The 23,844-nt window shown below is 44.4% G+C and overlaps 1 protein-coding gene across 1 annotated transcript in view; it reads left to right on the top strand.

Annotated features, from left to right (window-relative positions):
• Positions 1-23,844, top strand: part of LAMA3 (laminin subunit alpha 3) — a 200,880-nt gene that overhangs the window by 5,957 nt on the left and 171,079 nt on the right. Inside the window, exon 2 of the mRNA XM_031690290.2 lies at positions 11,380-11,532. Coding sequence (XP_031546150.2) covers positions 11,380-11,532 — 153 coding nt within the window. The remainder of the gene's footprint in view (positions 1-11,379; positions 11,533-23,844) is intronic.

The raw sequence follows: 23,844 nt of genomic DNA, 5'->3' as shown, positions 1-23,844 counted from the left end.
TTGTTTCTCTCTTTTTTTTGCAGGAAACAGTATGCCATTGTATGGCTATACCTCATTTTCTTTATCCATTCGCTAGTTGATGGACATTTGCATAGTTTCTAGACTTTGGCTGTTACAAGTAATGCTGCTGTGAACATTCACAAGCAAATCTTTGTGTGGACATGTGTTTTCAGTTATCTTGGGTATATTCCTAGGAGTGGAATTGCTATCATATCAGATCATATCAGAAGTTCAAGATTTTGAGAAACTGCCCATTATTGAAAATGGAGCATTGATGTCTCCAACTATTATTATAGAGTTATTTCTCCCTTCAGTTCTATGGATCTTTGCTTCATGTATATTTGAAGCTCTTTTGTTTGGTGCAGATATATTTAAATTGTTACATCTTCTTGATGGATTGGCCCTTCTATCATTGTATAATGTCTGCCTTTATCTCTTGTAACAACTTTTGGCTTAATGTCTATTTTGTGTGATGTTAGTATCATCCATTCTAACTCCCTTTGCTTACTATTTACATGGAATACCTTTTTATATCCTTTCATTTTCAACTTATTTATGTCTTTGGAACTAAAGTGAATTTCTTATAGACTTCATATACTTGGATCATATATATGTTTTTTTTTAAATCCATTCTGTCAATCTCTGCTTTTAATTGGTAAGTCTAATCCATTTACATTTAAATTGATTACTGATAATGAAGGACTTACGTCTGCCATTTTGTTATTTGTTTTCTATGAGTCACATATTTTTTTGTTCCTCAATTCCTCCTTTACTATTTTTGTGTTTAATTTCTTTTTCTAATGTACTATCTTGACTTCCTCCTCATTTCCCATTCTGTAAATTTTTAAAAGTTATTTTCTTAGTGCATTCTCTGGGGATTACAATTAACATTCTAAATTTATAGTGATCCAATTTGAGTTGATATCAACTTAGCTTTAATAGCATCCAAAACTCTGCCTCTATAAGTCTGTCCCCAATTTTTATGATGTTATTGTCACAAAATTACATCTTTACACTTTGTTGCCCATCAAGATAAAAATATAATTATTGTTCTATGCATTTGTCTTTTAAATCATATAGGAAGAAAAGAGTTACCAACCAAAGATACAATAATGCTGGCTTTCGTATTTACCTGTGTAGTTACCTGTACTGGTATTCTGTATTTCTTTGTATGGCTTTGAGTTACTGTCTAATGTCCTTTATTTCAGCTCAAAGAACTCCCTTTAACATTTCTCTTAGGGCAGGTCTACTAGCAACAAACTCTTTCAGCTTTTGTTTATTTGGTAATGTGTTAATTTCTCCCTCATTTTTGAAGACTAATTTTACCAGGTATAGAATTCTTGACTGACTGGTTTTTTCCCTTTCAGCACTTTATATCATCTCACTGTCATCTGGCTTCCATGGTTTCCAATGAAAAATAGGTTGTTAATCTTAAATGTGTTTCCGGTTGTGATGTAGGCTTTCATGAAACCTGTGTTAATTCTTGCTCAACCTTTGGAACCATTTGCCTAGTGAGGAAAAGGTTATTAAATGGTACCTCAGTGGTATTGGCCAGTGAATCTGCCTGGATTGTGCTGTATACATGGGCTCCTGGCCAAGGGGGCTGAAAATCCAGCCTGGGCAAAGCTGTATCTGCTCAGAGGCAGGGAGCCTTTTTCTGCTTCACAAAATAGAGCTGTGTGCATGAGCTAGCAGATCCTTGATTAGATCCCTCCTGCCAACAGGGTGGAGCCTGCCCTAGGGAAAGCCAACTCATTGAGTCACACATGTCCTGCCAGTTTCTCAATGTCATAAGCATATTATATTCTCTCAGTGGTTTTCCCATCCTAGATGCTTAGAAAATATGTGTGTAATTCACAACCACTCAAAACCTATGGGACACAGCAAAGGCAGTGCTAAGAGGGAAGTTTATAGCGATACAGGCCTTCCTCAAAAAAGAAGAACAATCTCAAATAAACAAGTTAACCCACCACCTGAATCAATTAGAAAAAGAAGAACAAAAAGCCCCAAAAAGCAGCAGAAGGAAGGAAATAATAAAGATCAGAGAGGAATTAAATACAATAGAGATTAACAAGACCATAGAAAAAATCAACCAAACCAAAAGCTGGTTTTTTGAAAAAGTAAATAAAATCGACAAACCTCTAGCCAAACTCACAAAGAAGAAAAAAGAGAGAGCACAAATTAGCAAAATAAGAAAGGAAAATGGAGAAATTACAACAAACAAAATAGAAATACAGAATATCATACGAGAATATTATGAAAAACTATATGGAACCAAACTGGATAACCTAGAGGAGATGGACAAGTTTCTGGAAACATACTGTCCACCAAAACTGAATCAAGAAGAAACTGAACACTTGAACAATCCGATCACTAGAAAGGAAATAGAAATAGCAATTAAAAACCTCCCTACAAATAAAAGTCCAGGACCGGACAGCTTCACCGGGGAATTCTACCAAACATACAAAGAAGAACTCATACCAGTCCTTCTCAAACTCTTCCAGACGATTGAAAAGGAGGGAATACTCCCAAACTCATTCTATGAAGCCACCATCACCCTGATACCAAAACCAGGCAAAGACACTACAAAAAAAGAGAATTATAGGCCAATATCACTGATGAACATAGACGCCAAAATCCTCACCAAAATTTTAGCAAATAGAATCCAACAACACATAAAAAAGATTATACATCATGACCAAGTGGGGTTCATCCCAGGGACACAAGGCTGGTTCAACATACGCAAATCAATCAATGTAATACATCACATCAACAAGAGAAAGGACAAAAACCACATGATCATCTCAATCGATGCAGAAAAAGCATTTGATAAAATTCAACACCCATTTATGATAAAAACTCTCGCCAAAGTGGGTATAGAGGGAACATATCTCAACATAATAAAAGCTATATATGACAAACCTATAGCCAGCATAGTTCTCAATGGTGAAAAACTCAAAAGCTTCCCACTAAAATCTGGGACAAGACAAGGATGCCCACTATCACCACTCCTATTCAGTATAGTCCTGGAAGTCCTAGCCACAGCAATCAGGCAAGAGAAAAAAATAAAAGGGATCCAAATTGGAAAAGAAGAGGTAAAAGTGTCATTATATGCTGACGACATGTTACTATATATAGAAAACCCTATAAGGTCCACAAAAAAGCTACTAGAGCTGATCGAAGAATTCAGCAAGGTAGCAGGTTACAAAATTAATGTTCAAAAATCAGTTGCCTTTCTTTACACTAACGATAAATCAACAGAAAAAGAAAGTAAAGAAACAATCCCCTTTAAAATAGCACCCAAAGTAATAAAATATCTGGGAATAAATCTAACCAAGGAGGCAAAAGAATTATACACAGAAAACTATAAACCATTGATGAAGGAAATTAAAGAAGACTTTAAAAAATGGAAAGATATTCCATGCTCTTGGATTGGAAGAATCAATATTGTTAAAATGGTCACACTGCCCAAGGCAATCTACAGATTTAATGCAATCCCTATCCAATTACCCAGGACATATTTCACAGAACTAGAACAAATCATAATAAAATTTATATGGAACCATCAAAGACCTAGAATTGCTAAAGCATTACTGAAGAGAAAGAAAGAGGCTGGAGGAATAACTCTCCCAGACTTCAGACAATACTATAGAGCTACAGTCATCAAGACAGCATGGTATTGGTACCAAAACAGACATATAGACCAATGGAACAGAATAGAGAGCCCAGAAACGAACCCACAAACTTTTGGTCAACTCATCTTCGACAAAGGAGGCAAGAATATACAATGGAATAAAGACAGTCTCTTCAGCAAATGGTGTTGGGAAAACTGGACAGCAGCATGTAAAACAATGAAGCTAGAACACACCCTTACACCATATACAAAAATCAACTCAAAATGGATTAAAGACTTAAACATAAGACAAGATACAATAAACCTCCTAGAGGAAAACATAGGCAAAACATTATCTGACATGCATTTCAAAAATTTTCTCCTAGAAGAAATAAAAGCAAGAATAAACAAATGGGACCTAATGAAACTTACAAGCTTCTGCACAGCAAAGGAAACCAGAAATAAAACAAGAAGAAAACCTACGGAATGGGAGAAAATTTTTGCAAGTGAAACCGACAAAGGCTTGATCTCCAAAATATATAAGCAGCTCATACAACTCAATAAGAAAAAAACAACCCAATCCAAAAATGGGCAGAAGACCTAAACAAGCAATTCTCCAAGGAAGACATACAAATGATCAAAAAACACATGAAAAAATGTTCAATATCACTAATTATCAGAGAAATGCAAATCAAAACTACAATGAGGTATCACCTCACACCAGTCAGAATGGCCGTCATTCAAAAATCCAAAAATGACAAATGCTGGAGAGGCTGTGAAGAAAGGGGAACCCTCCTACACTGCTGGTGGGAATGCAGTTTGGTGCAGCCACTATGGAAAACAGTGTGGAGATTCCTCAAAAGACTAGGAATAGACTTACCATATGACCCAGGAATCCCACTCCTGGGCTTGTACCCAGAAGGAAATCTACTTCAGGACGACACCTGCACCCCAATGTTCATAGCAGCACTATTTACAATAGCCAAAACATGGAAACAACCTAAATGTCCATCAACAGGTGACTGGATAAAGAAGAAATGGTATATTTATACAATGGAATACTACTCAGCCATAAAAACCGACAACATAATGCCATTTGCAGCAACATGGATGCTCCTAGAGAATGTCATTCTAAGTGAAGTAAGCCAGAAAGAGAAAGAAAAATACCATATGAGATCGCTCATATGTGGAATCTAAAAAACAAAAACAAACAAACAAACAAAAACAAAGCATAAATACAGGACAGAAATAGACTCATGGACAGAGAATACAGACTTGTGGTTACCGGGGTGGGGGGCGGGGTAGAGGGTGGGAAGGGATAGACTGGGGTTTCAAAATTGTAGAATAGATAAACAAGATTACACTGTACAGCACAGGGAAATAAACACAAAATGTTATGATAAATCACAGAGAAAAAAATGTGACAATGAGTGTGTATATGTCCATGAATGACTGAAAAATTGTGCTGAACACTGGAATTTGACACAACACTGTAAAATGATTATGAATCAATAAAAGTAAAAAAAAAAGAAAATATGTGTGTAATTAATAAATGAATATTAGCATGAGAGAAATATGGGTTTTAATTAGATTATCTATGCATACCTTCACTATAAGAAGTAGGAAATAGACTAATTCTCCGTTACTTTCAAGTTGCACCATATGCTGTGTACAGAAGTGATGCCAAATAAGAGCAGGCAGAGTGGTGAGTAGGGAGAGCAGCCTACTAACCAGCAGACTTACTCCCCTGTTTAGTGCAGGGCATTAATCTGACACACACTTATACAACACTTACTGAAGCCTGGTGCTGTTCTAAAACACCTTTCACAAACTGACTTCTTAATCCTCACAACCATTGATGAAGGAGGTACTCCTAGCATGCTTATTGTACAAATGAGGAAACTGAAGCACAGAGAGGTGAAGTGATTTGTTCAAGGTCACACAGCTGGTGTGTGGTAAAGCCAGGCACTCTGGCTGCAGAGTTCATGCTCTTACCCGCTGTGCTGTGCTACCAACTGCTTTTCCCTCATTGTTCCAGCCAAACCCTACACCACCTCACTCACTCCACTCATCCCCTTGGCGCCATTGATTTTCATGTCTGTATCCTCATTCGAACATAAGCTCCCTGAAAGTGGGGCCACATTTTCCTGTAGTTTGTCTTCCCTGTGGCAGCCTGTTGTAGACACTTTATAGATGCCTTTTGAAGAGGTTTTCAAAGGGCAGCACCATCATAGAATTTTCCCATTGGAGCAGCACCCTGATGGAAGTGCTGTTTGATAAAAAAAAAAAATACCGAACTTTCAACAACCTGCCTTTGGAAGTCAGGTGTGGCCCTGGAGTGTTGAATTTCAAAGTAGAGGTGTCTGAGGCTGTGACTGAGACCAGGGACCAGGACTGGGTCACTCAAAGCTGGAAGAGGCAAGGAAGCCTCTTTCCTCCACAGATTTCAAAGGGAGCGGGGCCCTGCTGACACCCTGACTGCAGACTTTGAGCTTCCTGAGCTGTGAGACAATAAACTTCTGTTGTTCTAAGCCGCCCAGTTTGTGGTACTTTGTTACGGCAGCCCGTCTTAGTCCATGTGGGCTGCCATAACAAAATACTATGGATTGGGTAGCTTGTAAACAACAGAAATTTATTTCTCACAGTTCTGGAGGCTGGGAAGTCCAAGGTCAAGGTGTGGGCAGGTTCGCTGTCTGGTGAGGACCCACTTCTTGTTTGTTGATGGCTGTTTTTTGCTGTCTGTCCTCATATGATGAGAAGGGTGAGGGGGTCTCTCTATTTATAAGGGCACTAATCCCACTTATGCAGGTGGAGCCTTCATCCTAATACCATCATCTAGTGAGTGAGCTCTTCACATATGAATCTGGGGAGGGGACACGGATATTCAGTCCATGGCAGTAACTTCGTATTTAGGCCAGATAACCAGGCTGTCAGTCAGTCGGCAGTGTTTAGTGACCAGTCAGCATGTGAGTTATCTGTGTAAGGAACATCTGTGTGAGGGGGACTGGAGGATGGGGGCCTGGGGCTTCTGGGCAGTTCTAGAGGGGCTTTGCTTTTGAGACTTTGCAGTCTGATAACTCAAAGTGTGGTCCCTGAACAGAGTGAGGAGAGCTCTTGGCTAAACAAACATTTAGGGATCACCCACATTGAGAGTAGCCCTTACATATGAAGAACATGTCAGTGGGGCATGAAGTAAGGACGGTCTAACGCAGGTGGGGTGGTACCAGTACCGTGAGCCTTGGATCCCTTGTTTAAGCAGAGCCCAGTGGTTGGGTGATTCCTGCACTAGTGAGGGCTCTGGGGGCTGTATCAGGGGAAGGGTGGGGTGGGATTGTGAAGCGAAAGATCCAATTCCTTATGTCCTGGGATTGGCTCTGCAGAGACTAAATATTGCTGAGGGGCTGTGTGTGTGCACAAAAGACGGTGGTGGCAAAGATTCTACACAGGGTAGTTTGCATAGTGATTTGATGAGAATGCAAAAATTCTAGGCTTTAAAACCTTTCTATATGTCTCACCTGTTTCTAGGCAGCGTCCCTATTCATTGTGACAGCTGATCACTTAATGTATCTCTAATGTGACATTGAATTATGAATGTTTTTAACCAGAAAAAGTAGCAGACAATGCTCGGAGACCTCATTAGGAAAATCTTTTAGTAAGATTGTCATGAACTAATTTTTTCTTTCTCTTGTTTTATTTCATTATCTTTTAGGTCAAATAGTAGGCTTTTATTTAAATAAAAATATATCTGTTGAATGCCCTTTTTCTAATAGAAATAACAGGACCTGATACAATCTTGGTTCCCTCTCCCTGAGCACCAGGCTGGCTTTGAAGTAACTGTTGGTGCCCCTCACACATTTGGTGTTATAGGCGGCCTCGTTTTTCTTTGATCACTTGCTCGCCTTCATGCTGGAGTGCGTTTTTTCCGTGGCTGTTACATATGGCACCTGTCACTGTAGCTTAGGAGGATTGTAGCTGAAACAGAGCAGAGTAGAAAAGATGAGGCCAGGGCCTTCACGACCATGATACCAATGTTTATAAGCAACAGTTCTCCACCTTCACTGAAGACAAAATAAAAAGAGTGGTGTAGTGTTGCAGCATGAAGGATTGAGGTCAGCTGTGGAGAAGGACTGCCTTCAGTGCACTGCACTTCTGCAGGATTTTTAAAGAGGTAGGCGAGGTGGCCATCTCTAGGCAGAATCCTATGTGTGATCTTTTCGGCTCCACCACAGGCAAAATCCCAGGGCTTTATTGGCAGGACTTGTGGGGGCAGCTGCCCTCCCCACACCAGACGGAGTGCATTGCAGTTTTCTGGAGGGAGTTACAGTCAAGGATTCAGGCCCTCGTGTACTCTATGTCTGTGAGTCTGTTTCTGTTTTATAAATAAGTTCATTTGTACTATTGTTTAGATTCCACATATAAGTGATACCATATAATGCTTGTCTCTCTGACTTACTTCACTTAATATGACAATCTCCAGGTCCATCCATGTTGCTGCAAATGGCGTTATTTCATTCTTTTTTCATGGCTGAGTAGTTTTCCATTGTATGTATACACCACGTCTTCTTTGTCCAGTCATCTGTTCACGGACACTTTGGGGGCTTCCGTGTAAGTGAATAGTCTTGACTGTTACTTTCAGATCAGCTTGTTGTCCTCATTGACTACCCAACACCTGGCAGTGTTCCCAGGGCTGCCAGCTTGTCTTTTGTGTGTGATCCCTAATGTAGCTTCTCCTTAAGGAAAGAACTGCTACCTGAAAGCACCTACACAGGTACACATATTTGTGTGGAATATTCATCCACTAGTATATTTAACAACTATTTATTGACATCTGTATGGCAGGATTTGAACTTCCATCATTCTACTCCAAAATGCATCTCTTTGAAACAAGTGAAAAAGAAAAAAAATCTCTGGAACTTGGTCTGAATGGACAGTTTTTGAGTAACAGGTATAAACTTTGCAGGTATTTGCTTATCTGCCTTTAAAAAATACCTGGGACCAACCTCGAGCCCCTTGTTTCATCTCTCAAATCCCTTCCTGCAGGAGCCCAGCACAGCAGGGATGCAAAGCTCCCCCTCCCCAGTGGGGTGAAGCCTGCATGGGGGCCGCAGAGCTGGGTGCTCTCCTGTACTGTGTAGCCATCGCCCTTCACCCCTCCACACGCAGACCTAGAGGTGCTCAGGAAATGTACAGAATGCTCGTCTTAATTGTAGATAACCACGCCGATGTGCTTTGTGCCTCTCAGAAGGGAGAATGTTCTGAATAAGATCTTTGCAAAGGAGCAATCCACGTTTGGAAATGGGCACACTCCAGAATGTTCTCCACATCAGGACTCCAGCTGGCTTGGGTCTGGGCACTTGAGACAGTGCCTTGAAGGCACGTAACCTCAGGAGCCTCCGTGAGTGATGGCTCGGAGCGGGGTTCGTGGCAGCACAGATGTGGTGATAATGTGATGGGGGCTTTGATGGATGAGTGTGTTTTCCGTGCCGCCACAGGGCATGCCTCTCAGCTTCTGTCGGACAGGGTTCTCTCCTCAGCTGGGTCTCTTCCCACACATCTGGCCCTGGGCAGGTGCTTGGAAAAGCACATAATTGCTATTCCAGCGTGGCCTCACATGGCATCCAAATCTGAGAAAGGCTCTTTGATGTAGCTTGCTGAGCAGCGAGGCCAGGATGGAAAGTGTTCTGGGCTGTGAGTTCCAGGGCCGGACCCACACACAGGTCTGGGTTCCTGCCTGTCCTGGCTAGGTGGTTTGAGGCGAGACCCTGCACCTCGGTGAGTCTTCAATTCCGGGTCTTTGAGTTTTGAAGGCTTTGACCCGCACCTGAGAGCGCTGTGAAGATGAAGCAAGCAGAGCGTGGTGTGCCTCTCCCGGGCTCCCCAGGCCCTGTGCTCGCTGGGTCCCCACACCTGCTGGTGACACGTCGGGTTTGAGACGTTTCTCTTCTCTGCCGCTGTCTCTTCGGGGCAGGGTCCAACTCTTAGTGTTTGTCCGCATCCAACACAGTGCCCTACACATTGGAGGCAATTTGGAAAAGTTGAAGAAATGACTATTCCAGTAATAAAAGAGAAGTCGTGTTAGGGAGCGGTGCTGTAATCAGCCTCTCGTTTGTTAGAACGATATGGTGTTTGTCCTGTGACTTCAGCTGCAAAGTGTTATACATGAGAGGCTTTTGGTTAAGGAGAATCATTGAAAATGTTAGCAACTAGGAGAGACTGTTTTTTCCCATCTTTCTAAAAAAGCATAGGTCACTCCGTGGGCCTCTGGGCAAACATTGGCTTGTCCTCTGGGGCCCTCCAGCCTTGGATCTCAACTCTGTTTAGCTGTTTATCTGAACAGCTTTGTCCCCGTTACTTCTAGCCCCTTCTAATCACATTTGCTATTTCCCACTTGACTAGGCTAACCATAGTCTTGACACAATTCAAAGCGTGAGCCCCTAGTCTTGTTTATCTTGCAGTATTCTCATCTCTGTGTCAAAAGCTTTTGCAGACAGAGATGTGAAAGAGCCCGCAGTAACCCACTCAGTGAAAACTTTGGGTCACACATTTGGTTTCACGCCAGGATCAAATTTATCTTTGAACATTTAAAAATTACCTTCCAAGATGCCCACAAGGAGCAGAGCCACCCTTTCATCACAGCACATTTCTGGGGACGCTGCGGGTCTAAGTTTGCTTCTGCCTCCCCCTCCTCTGTGGTGGTTATGCCCTAAGATAATTTAATTGGGGAGCAAACACTTCAGTATGTGAATTCCACCCCTGGGTAAGCATGAGCCTTCGACCCAATTCAAATATTTTCAATATATATGAAAGGCTTTTTAGGTGGTAATGGTGGTGAAATTCTTCATGGCAAAAACACGCCAAAAAACCAAACCAAACCAAAACAGAAGCAAGAAAATCTGCCTACCAAAAAAGAGTAATTCAGTTCAGAAGATGAGATATCAGTAGAACCCAATTTCAACAGAGATGACAATGCCAAATAAATACCGCTCCAGGTAAAAATGGATTCCCATTTACCTACTAAATTAACTGCCAGCTACTCATTCTGGCATCCACAGCCCAGCCACATCTCCCCCAGGGCACTTACCTTTCAAGTGTTGTCTTCCATTACTGGCGCTCTCGGTCAACTGGACCAGCTGGTCCCTGTGCCTTTGCTGGTGCTGGTTCCTCTGCCTGGAACACCTTCCCTGTTGCTGCTCACTGCCACTTACCAAGGTCCTGCCCATCCTCACAGGCAGCTGAAATCCCGCCTCTTCCACCCTGCCTTTCCTGAGCCCATGGACTGTCTACCCCCTTAGAACCAGTGCTCTACACTCCTGCCATCCCTGCTTCCCTTATGGTTATCTCTATGCTTGGCGCCTCCACTGGGACTGTGAGCGGGGATCTTCCCTGTATCTCAGTGCCTGATGCAGAGCCTGCAGAGGAGGATATGAAGACTTAAAAGGATTTGCTGAAGGGAAACATCTTTGCATCCCAAGCACAACAGGCTCTTCTTAAAGTGTCATACAAGGCGAGAAAAACATAGCTGTAACAGATGGGAGTTAAATATAATGTGTATCTTAGGAACAGGAGAAACAGGTATAAACAGGTGATATGGTTTAAGATTAAATAAAAAAGAGATAGCCTTACTACTGTCTTCAGAAAACATGAATTTCAACAGCTGACATCTCTAAACTGTATAAAGCAGTCTTTGTTTTGATTACCTCTTTGACTAAATTGAGAAGAAAAAGTTACTTGAAAAATTAAAAAAGAGCTTTTTTTTGTCTCCCCAGGGCCAGTTCTGTGACTATTGCAATTCTGAGGACCCCAGGAAAGCGCATCCAGTCACTAATGCAATCGATGGATCCGAACGTTGGTGGCAAAGCCCTCCTCTCTCCTCCGGGACACGGTACAACAAAGTCAACGTCACCTTGGAATTAGGCCAGGTCAGTTACGCTTTCATGTGGGATGGGGAAAATTAGTTTGGATCATTGTTCCGGTGGTTATTTCTGATAAAAAATAATAATTATTTTCAAAAACAAACTTCAGTTTTAATTCACTAATCATTGAGGGACCTGTTACATTAATGCTCATGTCCCTCACCATTCCGTGCGGTTCGTCACAATGCAGACACCCACACCTGTCTATTAAATGAGTTAAAAATTAGTTGTAAGTAGTTTCATTGGCAAAGTTTTTTTTTTATTATTTTTTATCATGGTAAAGTACACGTAACATAAAACTACCATCTTAGCCACTTGCAGTGTACAGCTCAGGATGTCAAGTACATTCACGTTGTCACTGTACCCAGTCTTCAGAGCTCTTCTTTCTCTTGCAAAACTGGCACTGTGTACTCATTAAACACTAACTCCTCATTCTGTTTTCTGTCTCTCTGAGTTTGACGACACTTGGTACCCCATGTAAGTGGAATCATATCATATGATCAAAATCAGCCTTTTGTGATTGGCTTGTTTCACTGAGCATAATGTCTTCAGGGTTCATGCATGATGCAGCTTGTGTCAGAATTTCCTTCCTTTTAAAGGCCGAGTAGCATTCCATTGTATGGTTACCACATTTTGTTTATCTGTTCACCCATCAGTGGACACTTGGGTTGCTTCCATCTTTATGATGTTGTTAATAATGCTACTACGAACATGGGCATGGCAAAGATATTTTTAGAGCGTTCCCTTTCCTGGAAATCCTGACTCCATGAACACTGACTACCATAGTTTTTAGCCTTATTTGGCCAACTGGCCCATGCCTATCCTGCTGTGGTAGGCTAAGATGGTCCCCAGCATGCTTCCCTCCTGGGGTACACGCCCCTCTCCTTTGAGTGTGGGCAGCACTGTAAATACGATGGATGTCACTTCCGTGACAAGGTGGCATTATATGACAAAGAGGACGGGATTTTTCAGATGTGTTTAAGGTCCCACGTCAGTTGCTCAAAAGGAAGACTATCTTGAGGGACCTCTCCTAATTATGGGAGCTCTTCAAAGGGCCCTACCTCAAGGAAGAGGTTCAAAGCATGAGAAATTTTCCTACTGACCTTGAAATGAAATTTTCCTGCTGACCCGTGGAGATGGCCATATGGTAAGGACCTAAGAATGGGTTCTAGAAGTTGAGAGTGGCCCGAGCCAACAGCCAGGAAAAAAGGAGGAACCTCAGTTCTACAACCATAAGGAACTGGATTCTGCCAACAACATGTGCAGACTTGGAAGCAGTGTTTCAGTTATTCAGTGGACACCTTGATTGCACTTGACCCTGAGCAGAGAACCTGGTCACACCATGTCCAGACTCCTGACATAAAGGTCTACAAGATAATAAGTGACGTGCTTTAAGCCACAAGCTGTGGTATTTTGTTTAGCAGCAATAGAAAGTTAATGCACATTTTCCTCCCCCTCTTTCAGACCAGGCAATGCCTCCCATCTATTTCACCCTATTTCTTCAACAGGTATTTCCTTAGTACCTTCTATATGCCAGGCACTGTTCTAGGTATTTGGGATACATAAGCAATTAAAAAAAGGGAAATGCATCCTGCAGACTGGAAATCAAATGGTACTGAGATTTATTCCAACAAATGTGTTATCTTCATTTTGGTTGGGGATAGTTTGGTGGCAGGAGGGCTCTCCACCTCTTCTGCCCGTGTGTTGTGTTAAATCCGGCCTCTCCTGAGAATATTTTCACCCTCAATTTGCATCTGAGATAATTCAGGGAGATCCAACATGGTTTGAAAAGACTCTATAACCCCAGTTTCAGCAATGGATTACTCTTATCCCTCTAGCATTAATTCAATAGAGAGTTTGCCTATAATGACTAGGATTTACTTACCGTACCATTTTTTTAAACTAGGGTTTCTATAGTTAACTGGGAATCCTAACCCATCAAAATGTTTACCAAACATACCGATGCTTGCTGGACTTGCTCTTTTTGCCTTAAAGCTATTTTTTAAAAACCTACCTTTTAAAAGTACCCTTTTGATGTACCTGAAAAACCCCTCGTTAAGACAGCTGAATTAAAAAAAAAGCCCACCAGCATGAGAACAATTTAGTAGTTTGCTGGCAGCTGACAGACATGAGCTACGGCGAACATCTTCGGGACTGGTGCGCCCACCCACCTCCTTGCTGGCGGGGAGGCTGCTCTGTAGGTGGCTGAGAGTGTGTCCTGGAGTCCGCCCACCTCGGTTCGTGCCCTGGTGCCCTTCTTAGCTGCCGTGTGACCTGGAGCAACAGACGTAACTGCTCTCTGTGGCAGTTTCCACATGTGTAAAGTGAGATAATATTAGTGCTCACCTCGTAGGACTGTCGTGAGGTTTGAATGAGTTAGCTGCTTTGTTTTGAAGCCTCTTCAGGCCGGTGGTTGGTAAGTTAAATTTTTATTTAATAGAATAAAGTAAACTTCAATAAACGCTCATTATGAAAACAGACCGACTCGTAACTTCTGCTCCTCTAGAAAACACTGCATATAATCCTGCAGAAAATACTCTAGAAATGTCTAGAAACAGGAAAAGCAACACAAGTTATGTCAGACAGAGGGTGTTTCTTTCCTCTTGTGTTGCAGCAGTATGTGCTTTATTGAGCATGTTCTATCCTGTAAGGTTCATATTTTATGCTCCATTGGTGGGATCTGTATTTTCTCCTTTTTGCTAGAGTTAACCGTGAAAGCGTCACTGAGAGGTTAGATTTCATAACTGAATAGTGACCTACAGACCTTGGATTTAGGAAGTGTGAATCTTGATGCATGGTTGGGAAATAAAATGCAGGCTATAAACTTGTTATCACTGAATTACTTTTTCCCAGCTACGGAGAACTGAAATTTGATTTCAGTTTGACAGTTTACGCTGTCATGAGGGGTCCATTTTCTCTGTCTCCTTGTGCACCACTTGGTTTTCGTTGTTGGTTTTCTTGGCCAACACAGTTTGACAAGTCAAAACATTGCCTTCAGGACTCGACCTTGAAGGGCCGTTTTCCCCCTTACACGGTGGCAAAGTAGGAAGTTTCTGCGATTCCTTGGAGGCAGTGGCATTTTCTGGGCTGTCCAAGTCTGTTAAATTATATACTACTCATCAGGTTTGGGCTGGAGAATAAGAACAGGATGTCTTACTGGAAACGTTGTCTGGCCAAGTATAATGTGTTCGTTTTGACTTTTGAAACAGAGTGTGGGTGCCCGGGTTTTAAAACGGGACTTTTTGGAATATAAGGGAGTTTGTTTCTTCCCAGTGGGACGTGACTTCCACGATCTCCCCTGGGAGACAGGAGGCTTTAGCAATGGGCTCTAGTTAGGCTCTGAGATTTCCTTCAGAACGAATCTTACTCTGTCTTCGCTTCTGCTTTTCCTCCTTCAGGGTGAGGAGTAAGGGAAAACGTGTGAACGTGCATGTGGCAGGGGTTCCCATCTCACTGTCCTCCAAGGTCAAGGTGGCCGGGAGGTTGGGAGGGGCTGGCTCTCAGGTGGGAAGGAGGAGGGGGACGAGGGTCCGCAGCGGAGCAAACTTGGCTGTTGGGCTCCAGGGAATAGGAAAACCATCTCAAGAAGGATTTTAAGGTCTTATGCGACTCATCATGCCCCCAAGAGTATTGTTTTTAACCTATTAGTAGTAGAAATAAACAAAGACAAAGCAAACAGACAACCCCTCCAGAAAAACCTCAGAAGGAATCGCCTCAGAGGCTGGAGGTGAAGAGAAAAGATGACGTTGTGTCCTGTTCTGCAAGGTTGCTGGGGAGAGGGGCCCGGCTGGTGGGTCAGCGGATGAGGCAGCCTGTGGGCTTTGTTAGAGGCACAGGCTGTGAGGCCAGGCCCTGCTTGCAGCCCCCCAGCCCCCTCAGTGGGCAGCCCGGATGAAAGGCCCCTGCACCCGATCCCACGTACCAACTCCAGGGCCTCCCTGATCCCGCATACCATCTCCAGGGCCTCCATCTGACTCCCCGCTTCTGCCTGAGGGCTCTTTCCAGGACTCGAGTTTAAAGCAGCTGGGAAATGTGGGATTTAACGCCCCCGCGGGCCACCCTCAACCCAGGAGGGACAGGAGTTGCTGGAAATCCCTCCCCCCATTTCCCTCCCTCCCCTTGGGACAGTTCCAAGGAGCTTTCTTCACAGTTCTTCAGAGTGTGTCCACCAGGACTGGGCCCCATTTGGTCCTGGCGGAATCTGCCCCTTAGTACCTGTCATTGGCTTTCCCCCCTCCTCTGTGTCCCTCTCTCTCTCGATTTGTACTTCTTGAGATCGACTCCCAAATCAGCTACCTCTACCCAAACCTTTGTCTCAGAGTTGATTTTAGAGAGGACCCTAAGACAGGGAAGAAAGGGGGCCTAGACCGAGGCTCAGAAATACCCCTGGGTGTCCGGACAAGCCAAAATTCTGAGAAAGTTATTTAAAATACAGTAAGTAGAAAATTCAGAAAAAATATATTTCTAAAGCTCACAGATTAAGAGTAATGAAGGCAACAGCATTATAACTTTTAAAGGACAAGAAAATAAGTCACAGAGAAATTTCCCATTACTCTACCTGTTTTTTCACGGACACAGCATAGGTCGTGAACGCCTCAGGGTCCAGATGCAAATACGAGATCCAGCCAGCTGAGAGTGAATTTAGTATACAGATGGCTTTTCCTTTTTTTTTTTTTCTTGTCCTCTTCAACTTTTATGAGACTTTGGTGGATGAATCCAAAACATTCTTCGTGGCCCTTGTCAGTTCTGAGTCAGATGGGAGGAAGGTCTGGGCTGGTTTCTGATTCTCCCTGAGTTTGCCAGCTTTGAAGACTAAGTTGTTTCTAGGGATGCCTGGCAGGCAAGGTCACAAGAGTCTGACTCAGCTGGGTCCCTGGTTGGATAACAGTTCCATCCAGAAAGTGGATGACTCTTAGGTTTGACCCAGTCTTCTAGATCTCTCAGGAATTCTCTAGACTATAAGCTTCAGGAGGCCAGGGACTATGTCTTCTTGTGTTCACTGCAGAATGTTCTGCTCCCAACATCTTGCATAGTGTTCAGCACATAGTAGATACTCAGTAAATATTTGCTGAGTGACCGTAGAATGAACCAAGGATGACTCAGGGTGGGTCTGAATTTCCCCAGGGTATAGTACCAGTGGAAGCAGATTGCTGTGAGACCAAATCTCTGGGTTGGAGTGGACCAGCCTTGGCTCTGTAATTAATTGGTTCCACTTAGGATACTTCTGTCTCTTTGTAACATCATTTAAGTATTTTAGAGCAATTGCACAGTTAGAAGATTACAGATCTTATACAGAGTAAGTTTGTACTTAATAAATTTCTATTAATAGCCATGTAATCATGAGAGTTATGATTTGGGTGGAATGCAATGTAATTATCCTCCAGTTTGTGGGTTGCCCACCAGGGGAGTATGGAATTTGATTACATCACAAGTCCTCCCCTCCCACCCGTCTCGTTGTGGTTCCTTCTTTGTGTCTTTAGCTGTAGCAGATCTTCTCTGGCAGGTCCCAGTCTCTTTCATTGGTGATCGTTCTGCAGTTAATTGTGCTTTTGGTGTGTTCTTGAGAGGGGGTGCGCCCGGGCTCCTTCTGCTCTGCCATCCTGACCACTGTCTCCGCTCTAATTTTTAAATATCCCTTACATTTACATTTTACATTTGCTAGTTCCCATATAACTGGCACCACAAGTGTAACAGTCATAACAGAAAATGAGTTAAATATGTTTCCTTCCAAACACAAATCTAAGCATCAGGCTGTAGGCAAACAACACGAATCTAAGAATCAGAAACACAGATAGAGATTGTGCTAGGAAACAGCAACACTTTTCTGCTGGACTTTTCTCCCGAGCTCTCTGCGATACACGTTAACATGACAAAGTGCTAAACAGAGGTCGCTGTGACTTCCTTGGTGACTCTTACCAGGTGCCCCTGAGTTACACGCTGCTGTGACTCTGGCGTTCGGCTGCGTCCCAGGATTAAGGCCATTGTTAAGCTGTCAGAGGGCCCTTCCTTGTCAGGAGGGGTGATACCAGGGGTTGGCCTCCCCTGGGAAGGTGAGGCCTGCAGTCCAGGGAGGGGCTGGAGAGGGTGCCCCACCCCCGGCTGTTGATCAGCCCACATTGAATTCATCTCTCATAGTGCTTGATGGCAAACATACTCCCAGGGTTCATTTCTTGAGAACTCCCAGGATGATGGCTTATGCTGCCAAGAGAAAAATAAACAGAAACAAAGCCCTTGGTTCCTTCTAGAAAAGGCTAATCCTATTTCTTTGCGGGTTGGCCACGCAGTTGAGAAAACAGAAGGAAGATGGCCTGCCAAGGCACTGGTGTTGAGTTCCGTGGAACTGGGAGTTGACTGGAAGGAGGACCACTCTGTCTCTCGAGAAGCACCCAGGCTGCTGTGCCAGCCTTTGGTCCTATGGGGGGAGGGGTCAGGGTGGGGCAGAAACTGAGGCATGACCCTGGGCAGACCGGCGTCAGGGCATCCCATCCGGGCAGGCCCTCACCGGTGAGAGTCGGGAGGACTCACTGCCTGTGGCTCGAGACGCCGGTGGACAGAGTATGTGAGCGTGCTTTGGTCTTTGTGATGCACTAGGCAAACGTAGAACATCACTGTCATTACGTAGCGAGATTGTCGTTGACACCCCGCCTTCTCTCCTCTTCTAGGCTTTCAACAAGCTTACACTGTCTTCTCTCCTCTAAGGTAGAGTGAAGGATCTATTAATACATTCACACGGAAGCTCTGGAAACTCAGTACTGGAAACTCAGAAACTTCCCAGAATGTTTGCATCTTAAAAAGTTACTATTTTTGTCATGGGACTACGACTTGTAGAAATTTATCCTAAGGAAGCAATAGGTGCTGAAAATGTTTGAGCAAGGGTATTCTTGGGAGCATTGTTTATAATCACCTCACATGGGAAACAATCTCCTGTCCAGTAAAAGGGGACTGATTCATTGACTGGATTAATTGACAGCCATTGGGATGAAGCCACAGAGAGATCTTTATTGACTCGACATATGTGTGTGTTCTATCACGGAGAAAAAAACCCCAAACTTTGTGTAAGGTGTATATATAGTACTGTGTGATTAGATTTTCTTTGTGTGTCTTTCGAAGCGATGAAAAAAATCAGGAAAGAGGAGTCTGAAATGCAAAGAGTGCTTTTTCTGGGTGCTGGGATTGTTGGCGCTGTTTACTGTCTTCTGGGAGTCCCATTTACAGTGTAAGTCAGACCCGTGGCGCTGGACTATTACATAGGGACAAATCTGGCTCTATGAGTTTCTAGCTCTGTGACACTGGGTCCTCTGGTTAATGTCTCGGGATCGGTTTCTTCCTCTGAGATTTGGGGATGAATCTAGAACCACCATCATGGGGTTGCTGTGAAGAATTAATAAGCTGATACAGAAAAGCTCCTAGAGCTTTGCCTCGAACACTCTAAGAACTCTGTCCATGTTAGTTATTAGAGCTGCTTTTTTTTTTTTCCCACTGAGCATGTGTTACTTTTAGAGTTAGAAAGACAATGAAGACAATTGGGAAAAGGTTTCCTTTTGGGAAAAAAAGCAGAGTTCAATACAGAGAGGACAAAAGGAACAGTTATTCCCAGCGGGATTCGAGGTAATGATGGAAACACTTAACTTGGAGGCCTCCCATCCCGCAATAGAAGCTTCTGACCATTTCATCTCAGAATGAGGTCGGCCTGCTAGAGATCTTTAAATGCCAACAGAATCGGAAAGATGCCCAGTGAATGGAAATTTTTTCTAAAGAGCTTATTTTATTCTTGAGCTGATCTTGAAAACTGTGTTTCTTCCCTTGTGAAACTTTTGTGATTTCAGGCATGTTTTGGCCTTCAATCATGGCAGTTTTCCTGTTACTATTAATGGCAAGCATACATAAGGAAAAACTGAATTTCGTGAATTCTTCACAGTGGCTCCGACGAGAGCTTGTGTTAAATACCACGTCTCGGGGGAGGCCGGGCCCCGGCGCACCCTCCGTCCCCCCGCCGCCTTCCAGGGCCCCCGCCTCAGCCCCCGAGCCCTGCTCGCGCTCCCGCCCGTGGCCCTGGAACCTTCCTCTGCCACCGAGCATCATCCTCTACTGTCTTCTACCAGGTGCCTCTTCTTTCCCTACTCCCGTTTCTATGATTCTCTTCACTTGCGTTTTCGCTTTCCATTTTTCCATAGCATTTCTTTCCTTTAGAGAAAACGAAAACCAAGTCAAGCCACCACCTCTTCCTGTGGTCATTGACACCTTCAGGAGGGGTTCTGCTCGTGTCCCCAGCTACCCTCCAGGCCCCAGAGTGGTGGCCCGAGTTGCTGGTTGGAAGGGTTAGGGCTCCCACAGGACCAGTTCCTTGCCTGGCTCCAGCGGTCCCCACTGGCCCTGCCCCACGTGGCCTCGCAGGGTGCACAGGGTCACTGTCCTACCTCCCAGGCCTCTCGGGGCTCCCCCAGCACCGGAGGGCCCAGCTTCCGTCCCCTACATCCCCTCGGCAGCTCCGGCCCCTCTTCCACACGAGGTTCCTTGGTGCGTAGCCTGCAGACGAGGATGCTTCACGCTCCTTGTCTCTAACTCAGTCAAAACCTCCAGTGCTATTTGCCCTGCTCTCTTTAACTCCCAAACCACTAATGTAAACACTCTACAGTTTAAGAATTTCCCAGCTCAGTACATCATACATGACCAGCTTTGTGCCATGTGCTTTAAGCACCCTGAGCGATGAGATTGTAGGGTGACCTTGATAGCTTTCCCCCATCACAGAATAACCAGAGTGGGACATCTGGGTCTTTCTCTTGCCTCTCAGAAGCATCCTAGCTCACCTGACTCTCTGTCCCTTATGGCCTGTTACAAGCATGCAGTGTCCAGAGCTCCAGAAAGATGCAAGGGGCATGCCGGGGCCAGGGAACTCCGGGGGCTGGGAGATGCAGCGCTCTCTTTCCACTTTGGGATCTGAATCACCACATCTGGGAGGGCACAGAGCTCAAATTCAGGCTGGTGTCTCTAAAAGAGGATGCAGGCATGCAGAGCTGTGGAGCAGCTTGCGTCAGGGTGACAGAGCAGGGCCCAGGGCCTGGCTGAGGTGAGGTGGGGTGCAAGGAAAGCAGAGTCCAGCCTCCTTACTGCAGAGGGGGCCAGGGCAGGGAGGCTGGGTGGAGGGCAGCTGTTATGCAAATTCCTGGGTATCCTGGTGACGGTGTCTCCCCAGCACTGCTCAGGCCTGGGCAGGACTGGACCTGAAGGGGCTGGTGTTTAGGGCAGGTGAGTCTGACCCTTTGCCCAGGCTGCCCCGGTTTGCCCCCTACCACTAGGGCTTCACACACGCCCCTGTTCAACCTGCTTCTGTTACCTCAGCCAGCCTTCACTCAGTCCTAGTCTCTGCTCTCCTCCCTTCTCTTGTCACCAGGCCACGTGTGCCCCCTGCCCTCCCCAAGGCTGCACAAACCTCCACCCCACCCGAGGGCATGGTCACACACCCCTCCCTGAAACCTGCTCATTTTCAGCCAGGGCAGCGCCCACCCTTGGGCTTGAAGTGTGGTCTTTGGATCAGCTGCATCGGTGCCTCTGGGAGCTTGTTAGGAATGCAGAGTCCTGGGCCCCCACTTGAACCTGTTCAGTCAGAACCTGCGTTTAAATCTCTGCTGCTGGACCACCTGCACGTTAAGATTTGTGAAGTGTGGCTTAGACCAGTGCTCCTCAAGCCGTCTGTGACAAAGGACCAGTTTTTTTAACAAAACATTTCTTAGCTGTCACAGACCAGTACTTTTGTAAAATACAGTAAAGATGAATTTGTCGAAAAATAAAGCCTAAAGCATACAAAGCAGAAGCCTCATTTGATAAAATTAGATTCAGCCGACGCCAGCTTACTCTTTCCGGTCACAAAGGCTTCTTGGCGCTGACTCTGCCCGTGTTTCACTGCAGGTGTGTAACATGCCGTCCACGGACCACTTTGAGTTGCCCACTCTAGACCATTTACTGTCATTTTTCTTCAAGTGATTGATGCCCATCCTGAAAAGCCTGCCTCTCCTTTCTGTGACTGTGAATCTCTCCCCTGGCTCAGATTTGGCTGTGCAGTTCAAGATGCATTTGCTAATTATTTAAGATGTAGCCCCAAGCCCCCTGTGACCGGGATGGTCTCCCTCCTGCCCTCCAGCTACTGTCCACCCCGCTCAGTGCCCAAAGCAGCTGACCTTCATGGGCAGCATCTGCAGGCTCCCTGCCCTGGGGCTTCTGGCAGAGTTTGGCCAGTGGAGGGTGCACACCCATGCTCAGCTCAGAGGGCGGGAGGAGCGGGACTGGGGCGTCTGTTCCCCCATCGATTGCAGCATCTCAGTTCTTCTGTTGAGGGGCTTGGCTCCCAGCAGGCAGCTGGCTCCCACAGCAGCAGCTCTGTCCCAGCTCTGGTATCTGCTTCCTGCCCTTCGGGTCCAGGGTGGGGAGGGCTCTCAGATGCTCTTAGGTGTCACCCCTGCCCACTTCTCTGTAAATGTGTGCTTGTGAATAGCTGCTTTATGAAACTCCCATCGATTGCTTCATTCTAGTGGGCCATCTGTCTCCTGCTGGGGCTGAGTGACACCAGCACTCTGACTTGCAAAGGGTGCTTTTTGACTGGTTGAAATTTAGTAACCACCCCCCTAACCCCACCTGCAGTTCTCATCTCTGAAAGAATGAAAGGAAATTATTGAGAAGGTGCCTAACTACACTTTTTTTAAGTACATATAATGTAAATGTGTGAAGGGAAAGGAGGGAAGGAGGAAGAGGGCTCAGCTGAATTATGACTATGAAATAAGGAATAGCATTCTGTCCCATTCTATAGAGAATGCCTGGTGCATAGAAATAATTCAGTGAATATATGTCTAATGGATGGATGAACGAGCATACAGAGAGTCCCTTACTGTATCTGCCCAATTGACATATGTCCTTCACACACCAAAAGCTGTACATATATGTGCAACAGACAGTAAAATATTTGTCCCTTGCAATTTGGAACATACTGAAGACATAGTGAAAAAGTTGGACTTTTGGTCACTTACGTTTAGAGTATTAATTGAAACATTTAGAAAAAAGGGTGGTAAGAAGGTGTGTTGCCCTTTTCCTAGTAGACACCCTTGTGAGTCTTAGGAAATTCTTCATTATCTGCTTCATAAGATGAAGCAAGAGGCATAACACTTTGCTTCACAAGATGAATAATTTAGGACTGAAAAACCTTAAGTTTTATGGCAGCTATATGGTGAATTTAATGCTTACATACTTCTGCTAGAAACCGTCCCAAGCACTTTTCAAGTATTAAGTCATTTCATTCTGACTACAGCCTCATGGGGTAGGTTCTTGTTTTCTAGATGAGGAAACCGAAGCTCAGGGTTGTCAACGCAGCCTCTGAGTGCTACGCACCCTGTGACTAATGGTCACAGGTGAGCAGGTGCCCGCGCGGTGTGGTGCAGAGCTGGCTTTGGATGCTGTGTGACGACACTGCCCGTGGTGCTCCGTTCTGTCCACTCTTGCTCTGTGAAACGCTTGTGGCCCCTGTGGGTGTTTGGTTAGAACTGTGCCTCTCCCCCTCTTGGGATGTTGTCCATCACCTTCCAGAGCATTCCCCTGTGAAGATCCATTTGAGAAATCCCTTTAGTTCCTGAAGTAGTCCTGCTTCTTTGGGGCATTAAAAAACAAAACATATGAACACTGGGATCCTGTTTCCTCTTTATATTGGCTACTAGAAGCAAATTTATGGCTACACCATGCAAGTGTATAGAGCTCCATGACCTGCATTTTGTGTGCAGCCCTATTGTGGGCTCAAGATTTTGTCACTGCTGATAATTTTTCTTTCACTCCTTTTTTTTGATTTGTTTTGGCTCTTTGGTGATTTCATATTGCTGTTTTCTTTGCATCATTTAGGATTTAGGGCTCTAAATCCCTCCCCACCTTTTTTTTCTTAAACAAATGGGATGTAGATGAATACAAGCAGTATGTTAACAAAACAGGAAAATACTGTCACTGTCTTCTTTCCAGTCATACATTTGGTTGCCACTTAGAATAAACCATCAAGATGTGTTTTATCCAACTTCAGGATAATCCAAAGCCTGAAAGGTTTGTATATTCATATAGGACTATTTCTTATTTTATAGTGTTAATGATATTTTTGAGTCATTTCGAGAAGCACAGTGAATTCTGTAGAAGACACTCAGGCTTTGTAAGCTGGCTGTGGTTCAGTTTTCAGTTTTGCTTCTTTCCAAGCGGATTTTTGCCAAGAAGCTCAGCATCGAGCCGGTGACCCAGCACCAAAGGCTATTTGAAGCGCGCGCCAGGTTAGAATTTTCCTGCTATGATGCATCACGG

Source organism: Vicugna pacos, chromosome 24 (genome assembly GCF_048564905.1).
Source record: "Vicugna pacos chromosome 24, VicPac4, whole genome shotgun sequence".
NCBI lineage: Eukaryota > Metazoa > Chordata > Mammalia > Artiodactyla > Camelidae > Vicugna > Vicugna pacos.
Note: the sequence above shows the minus strand (reverse complement) of the source record. Positions and strands in the feature narration are given on the sequence as shown.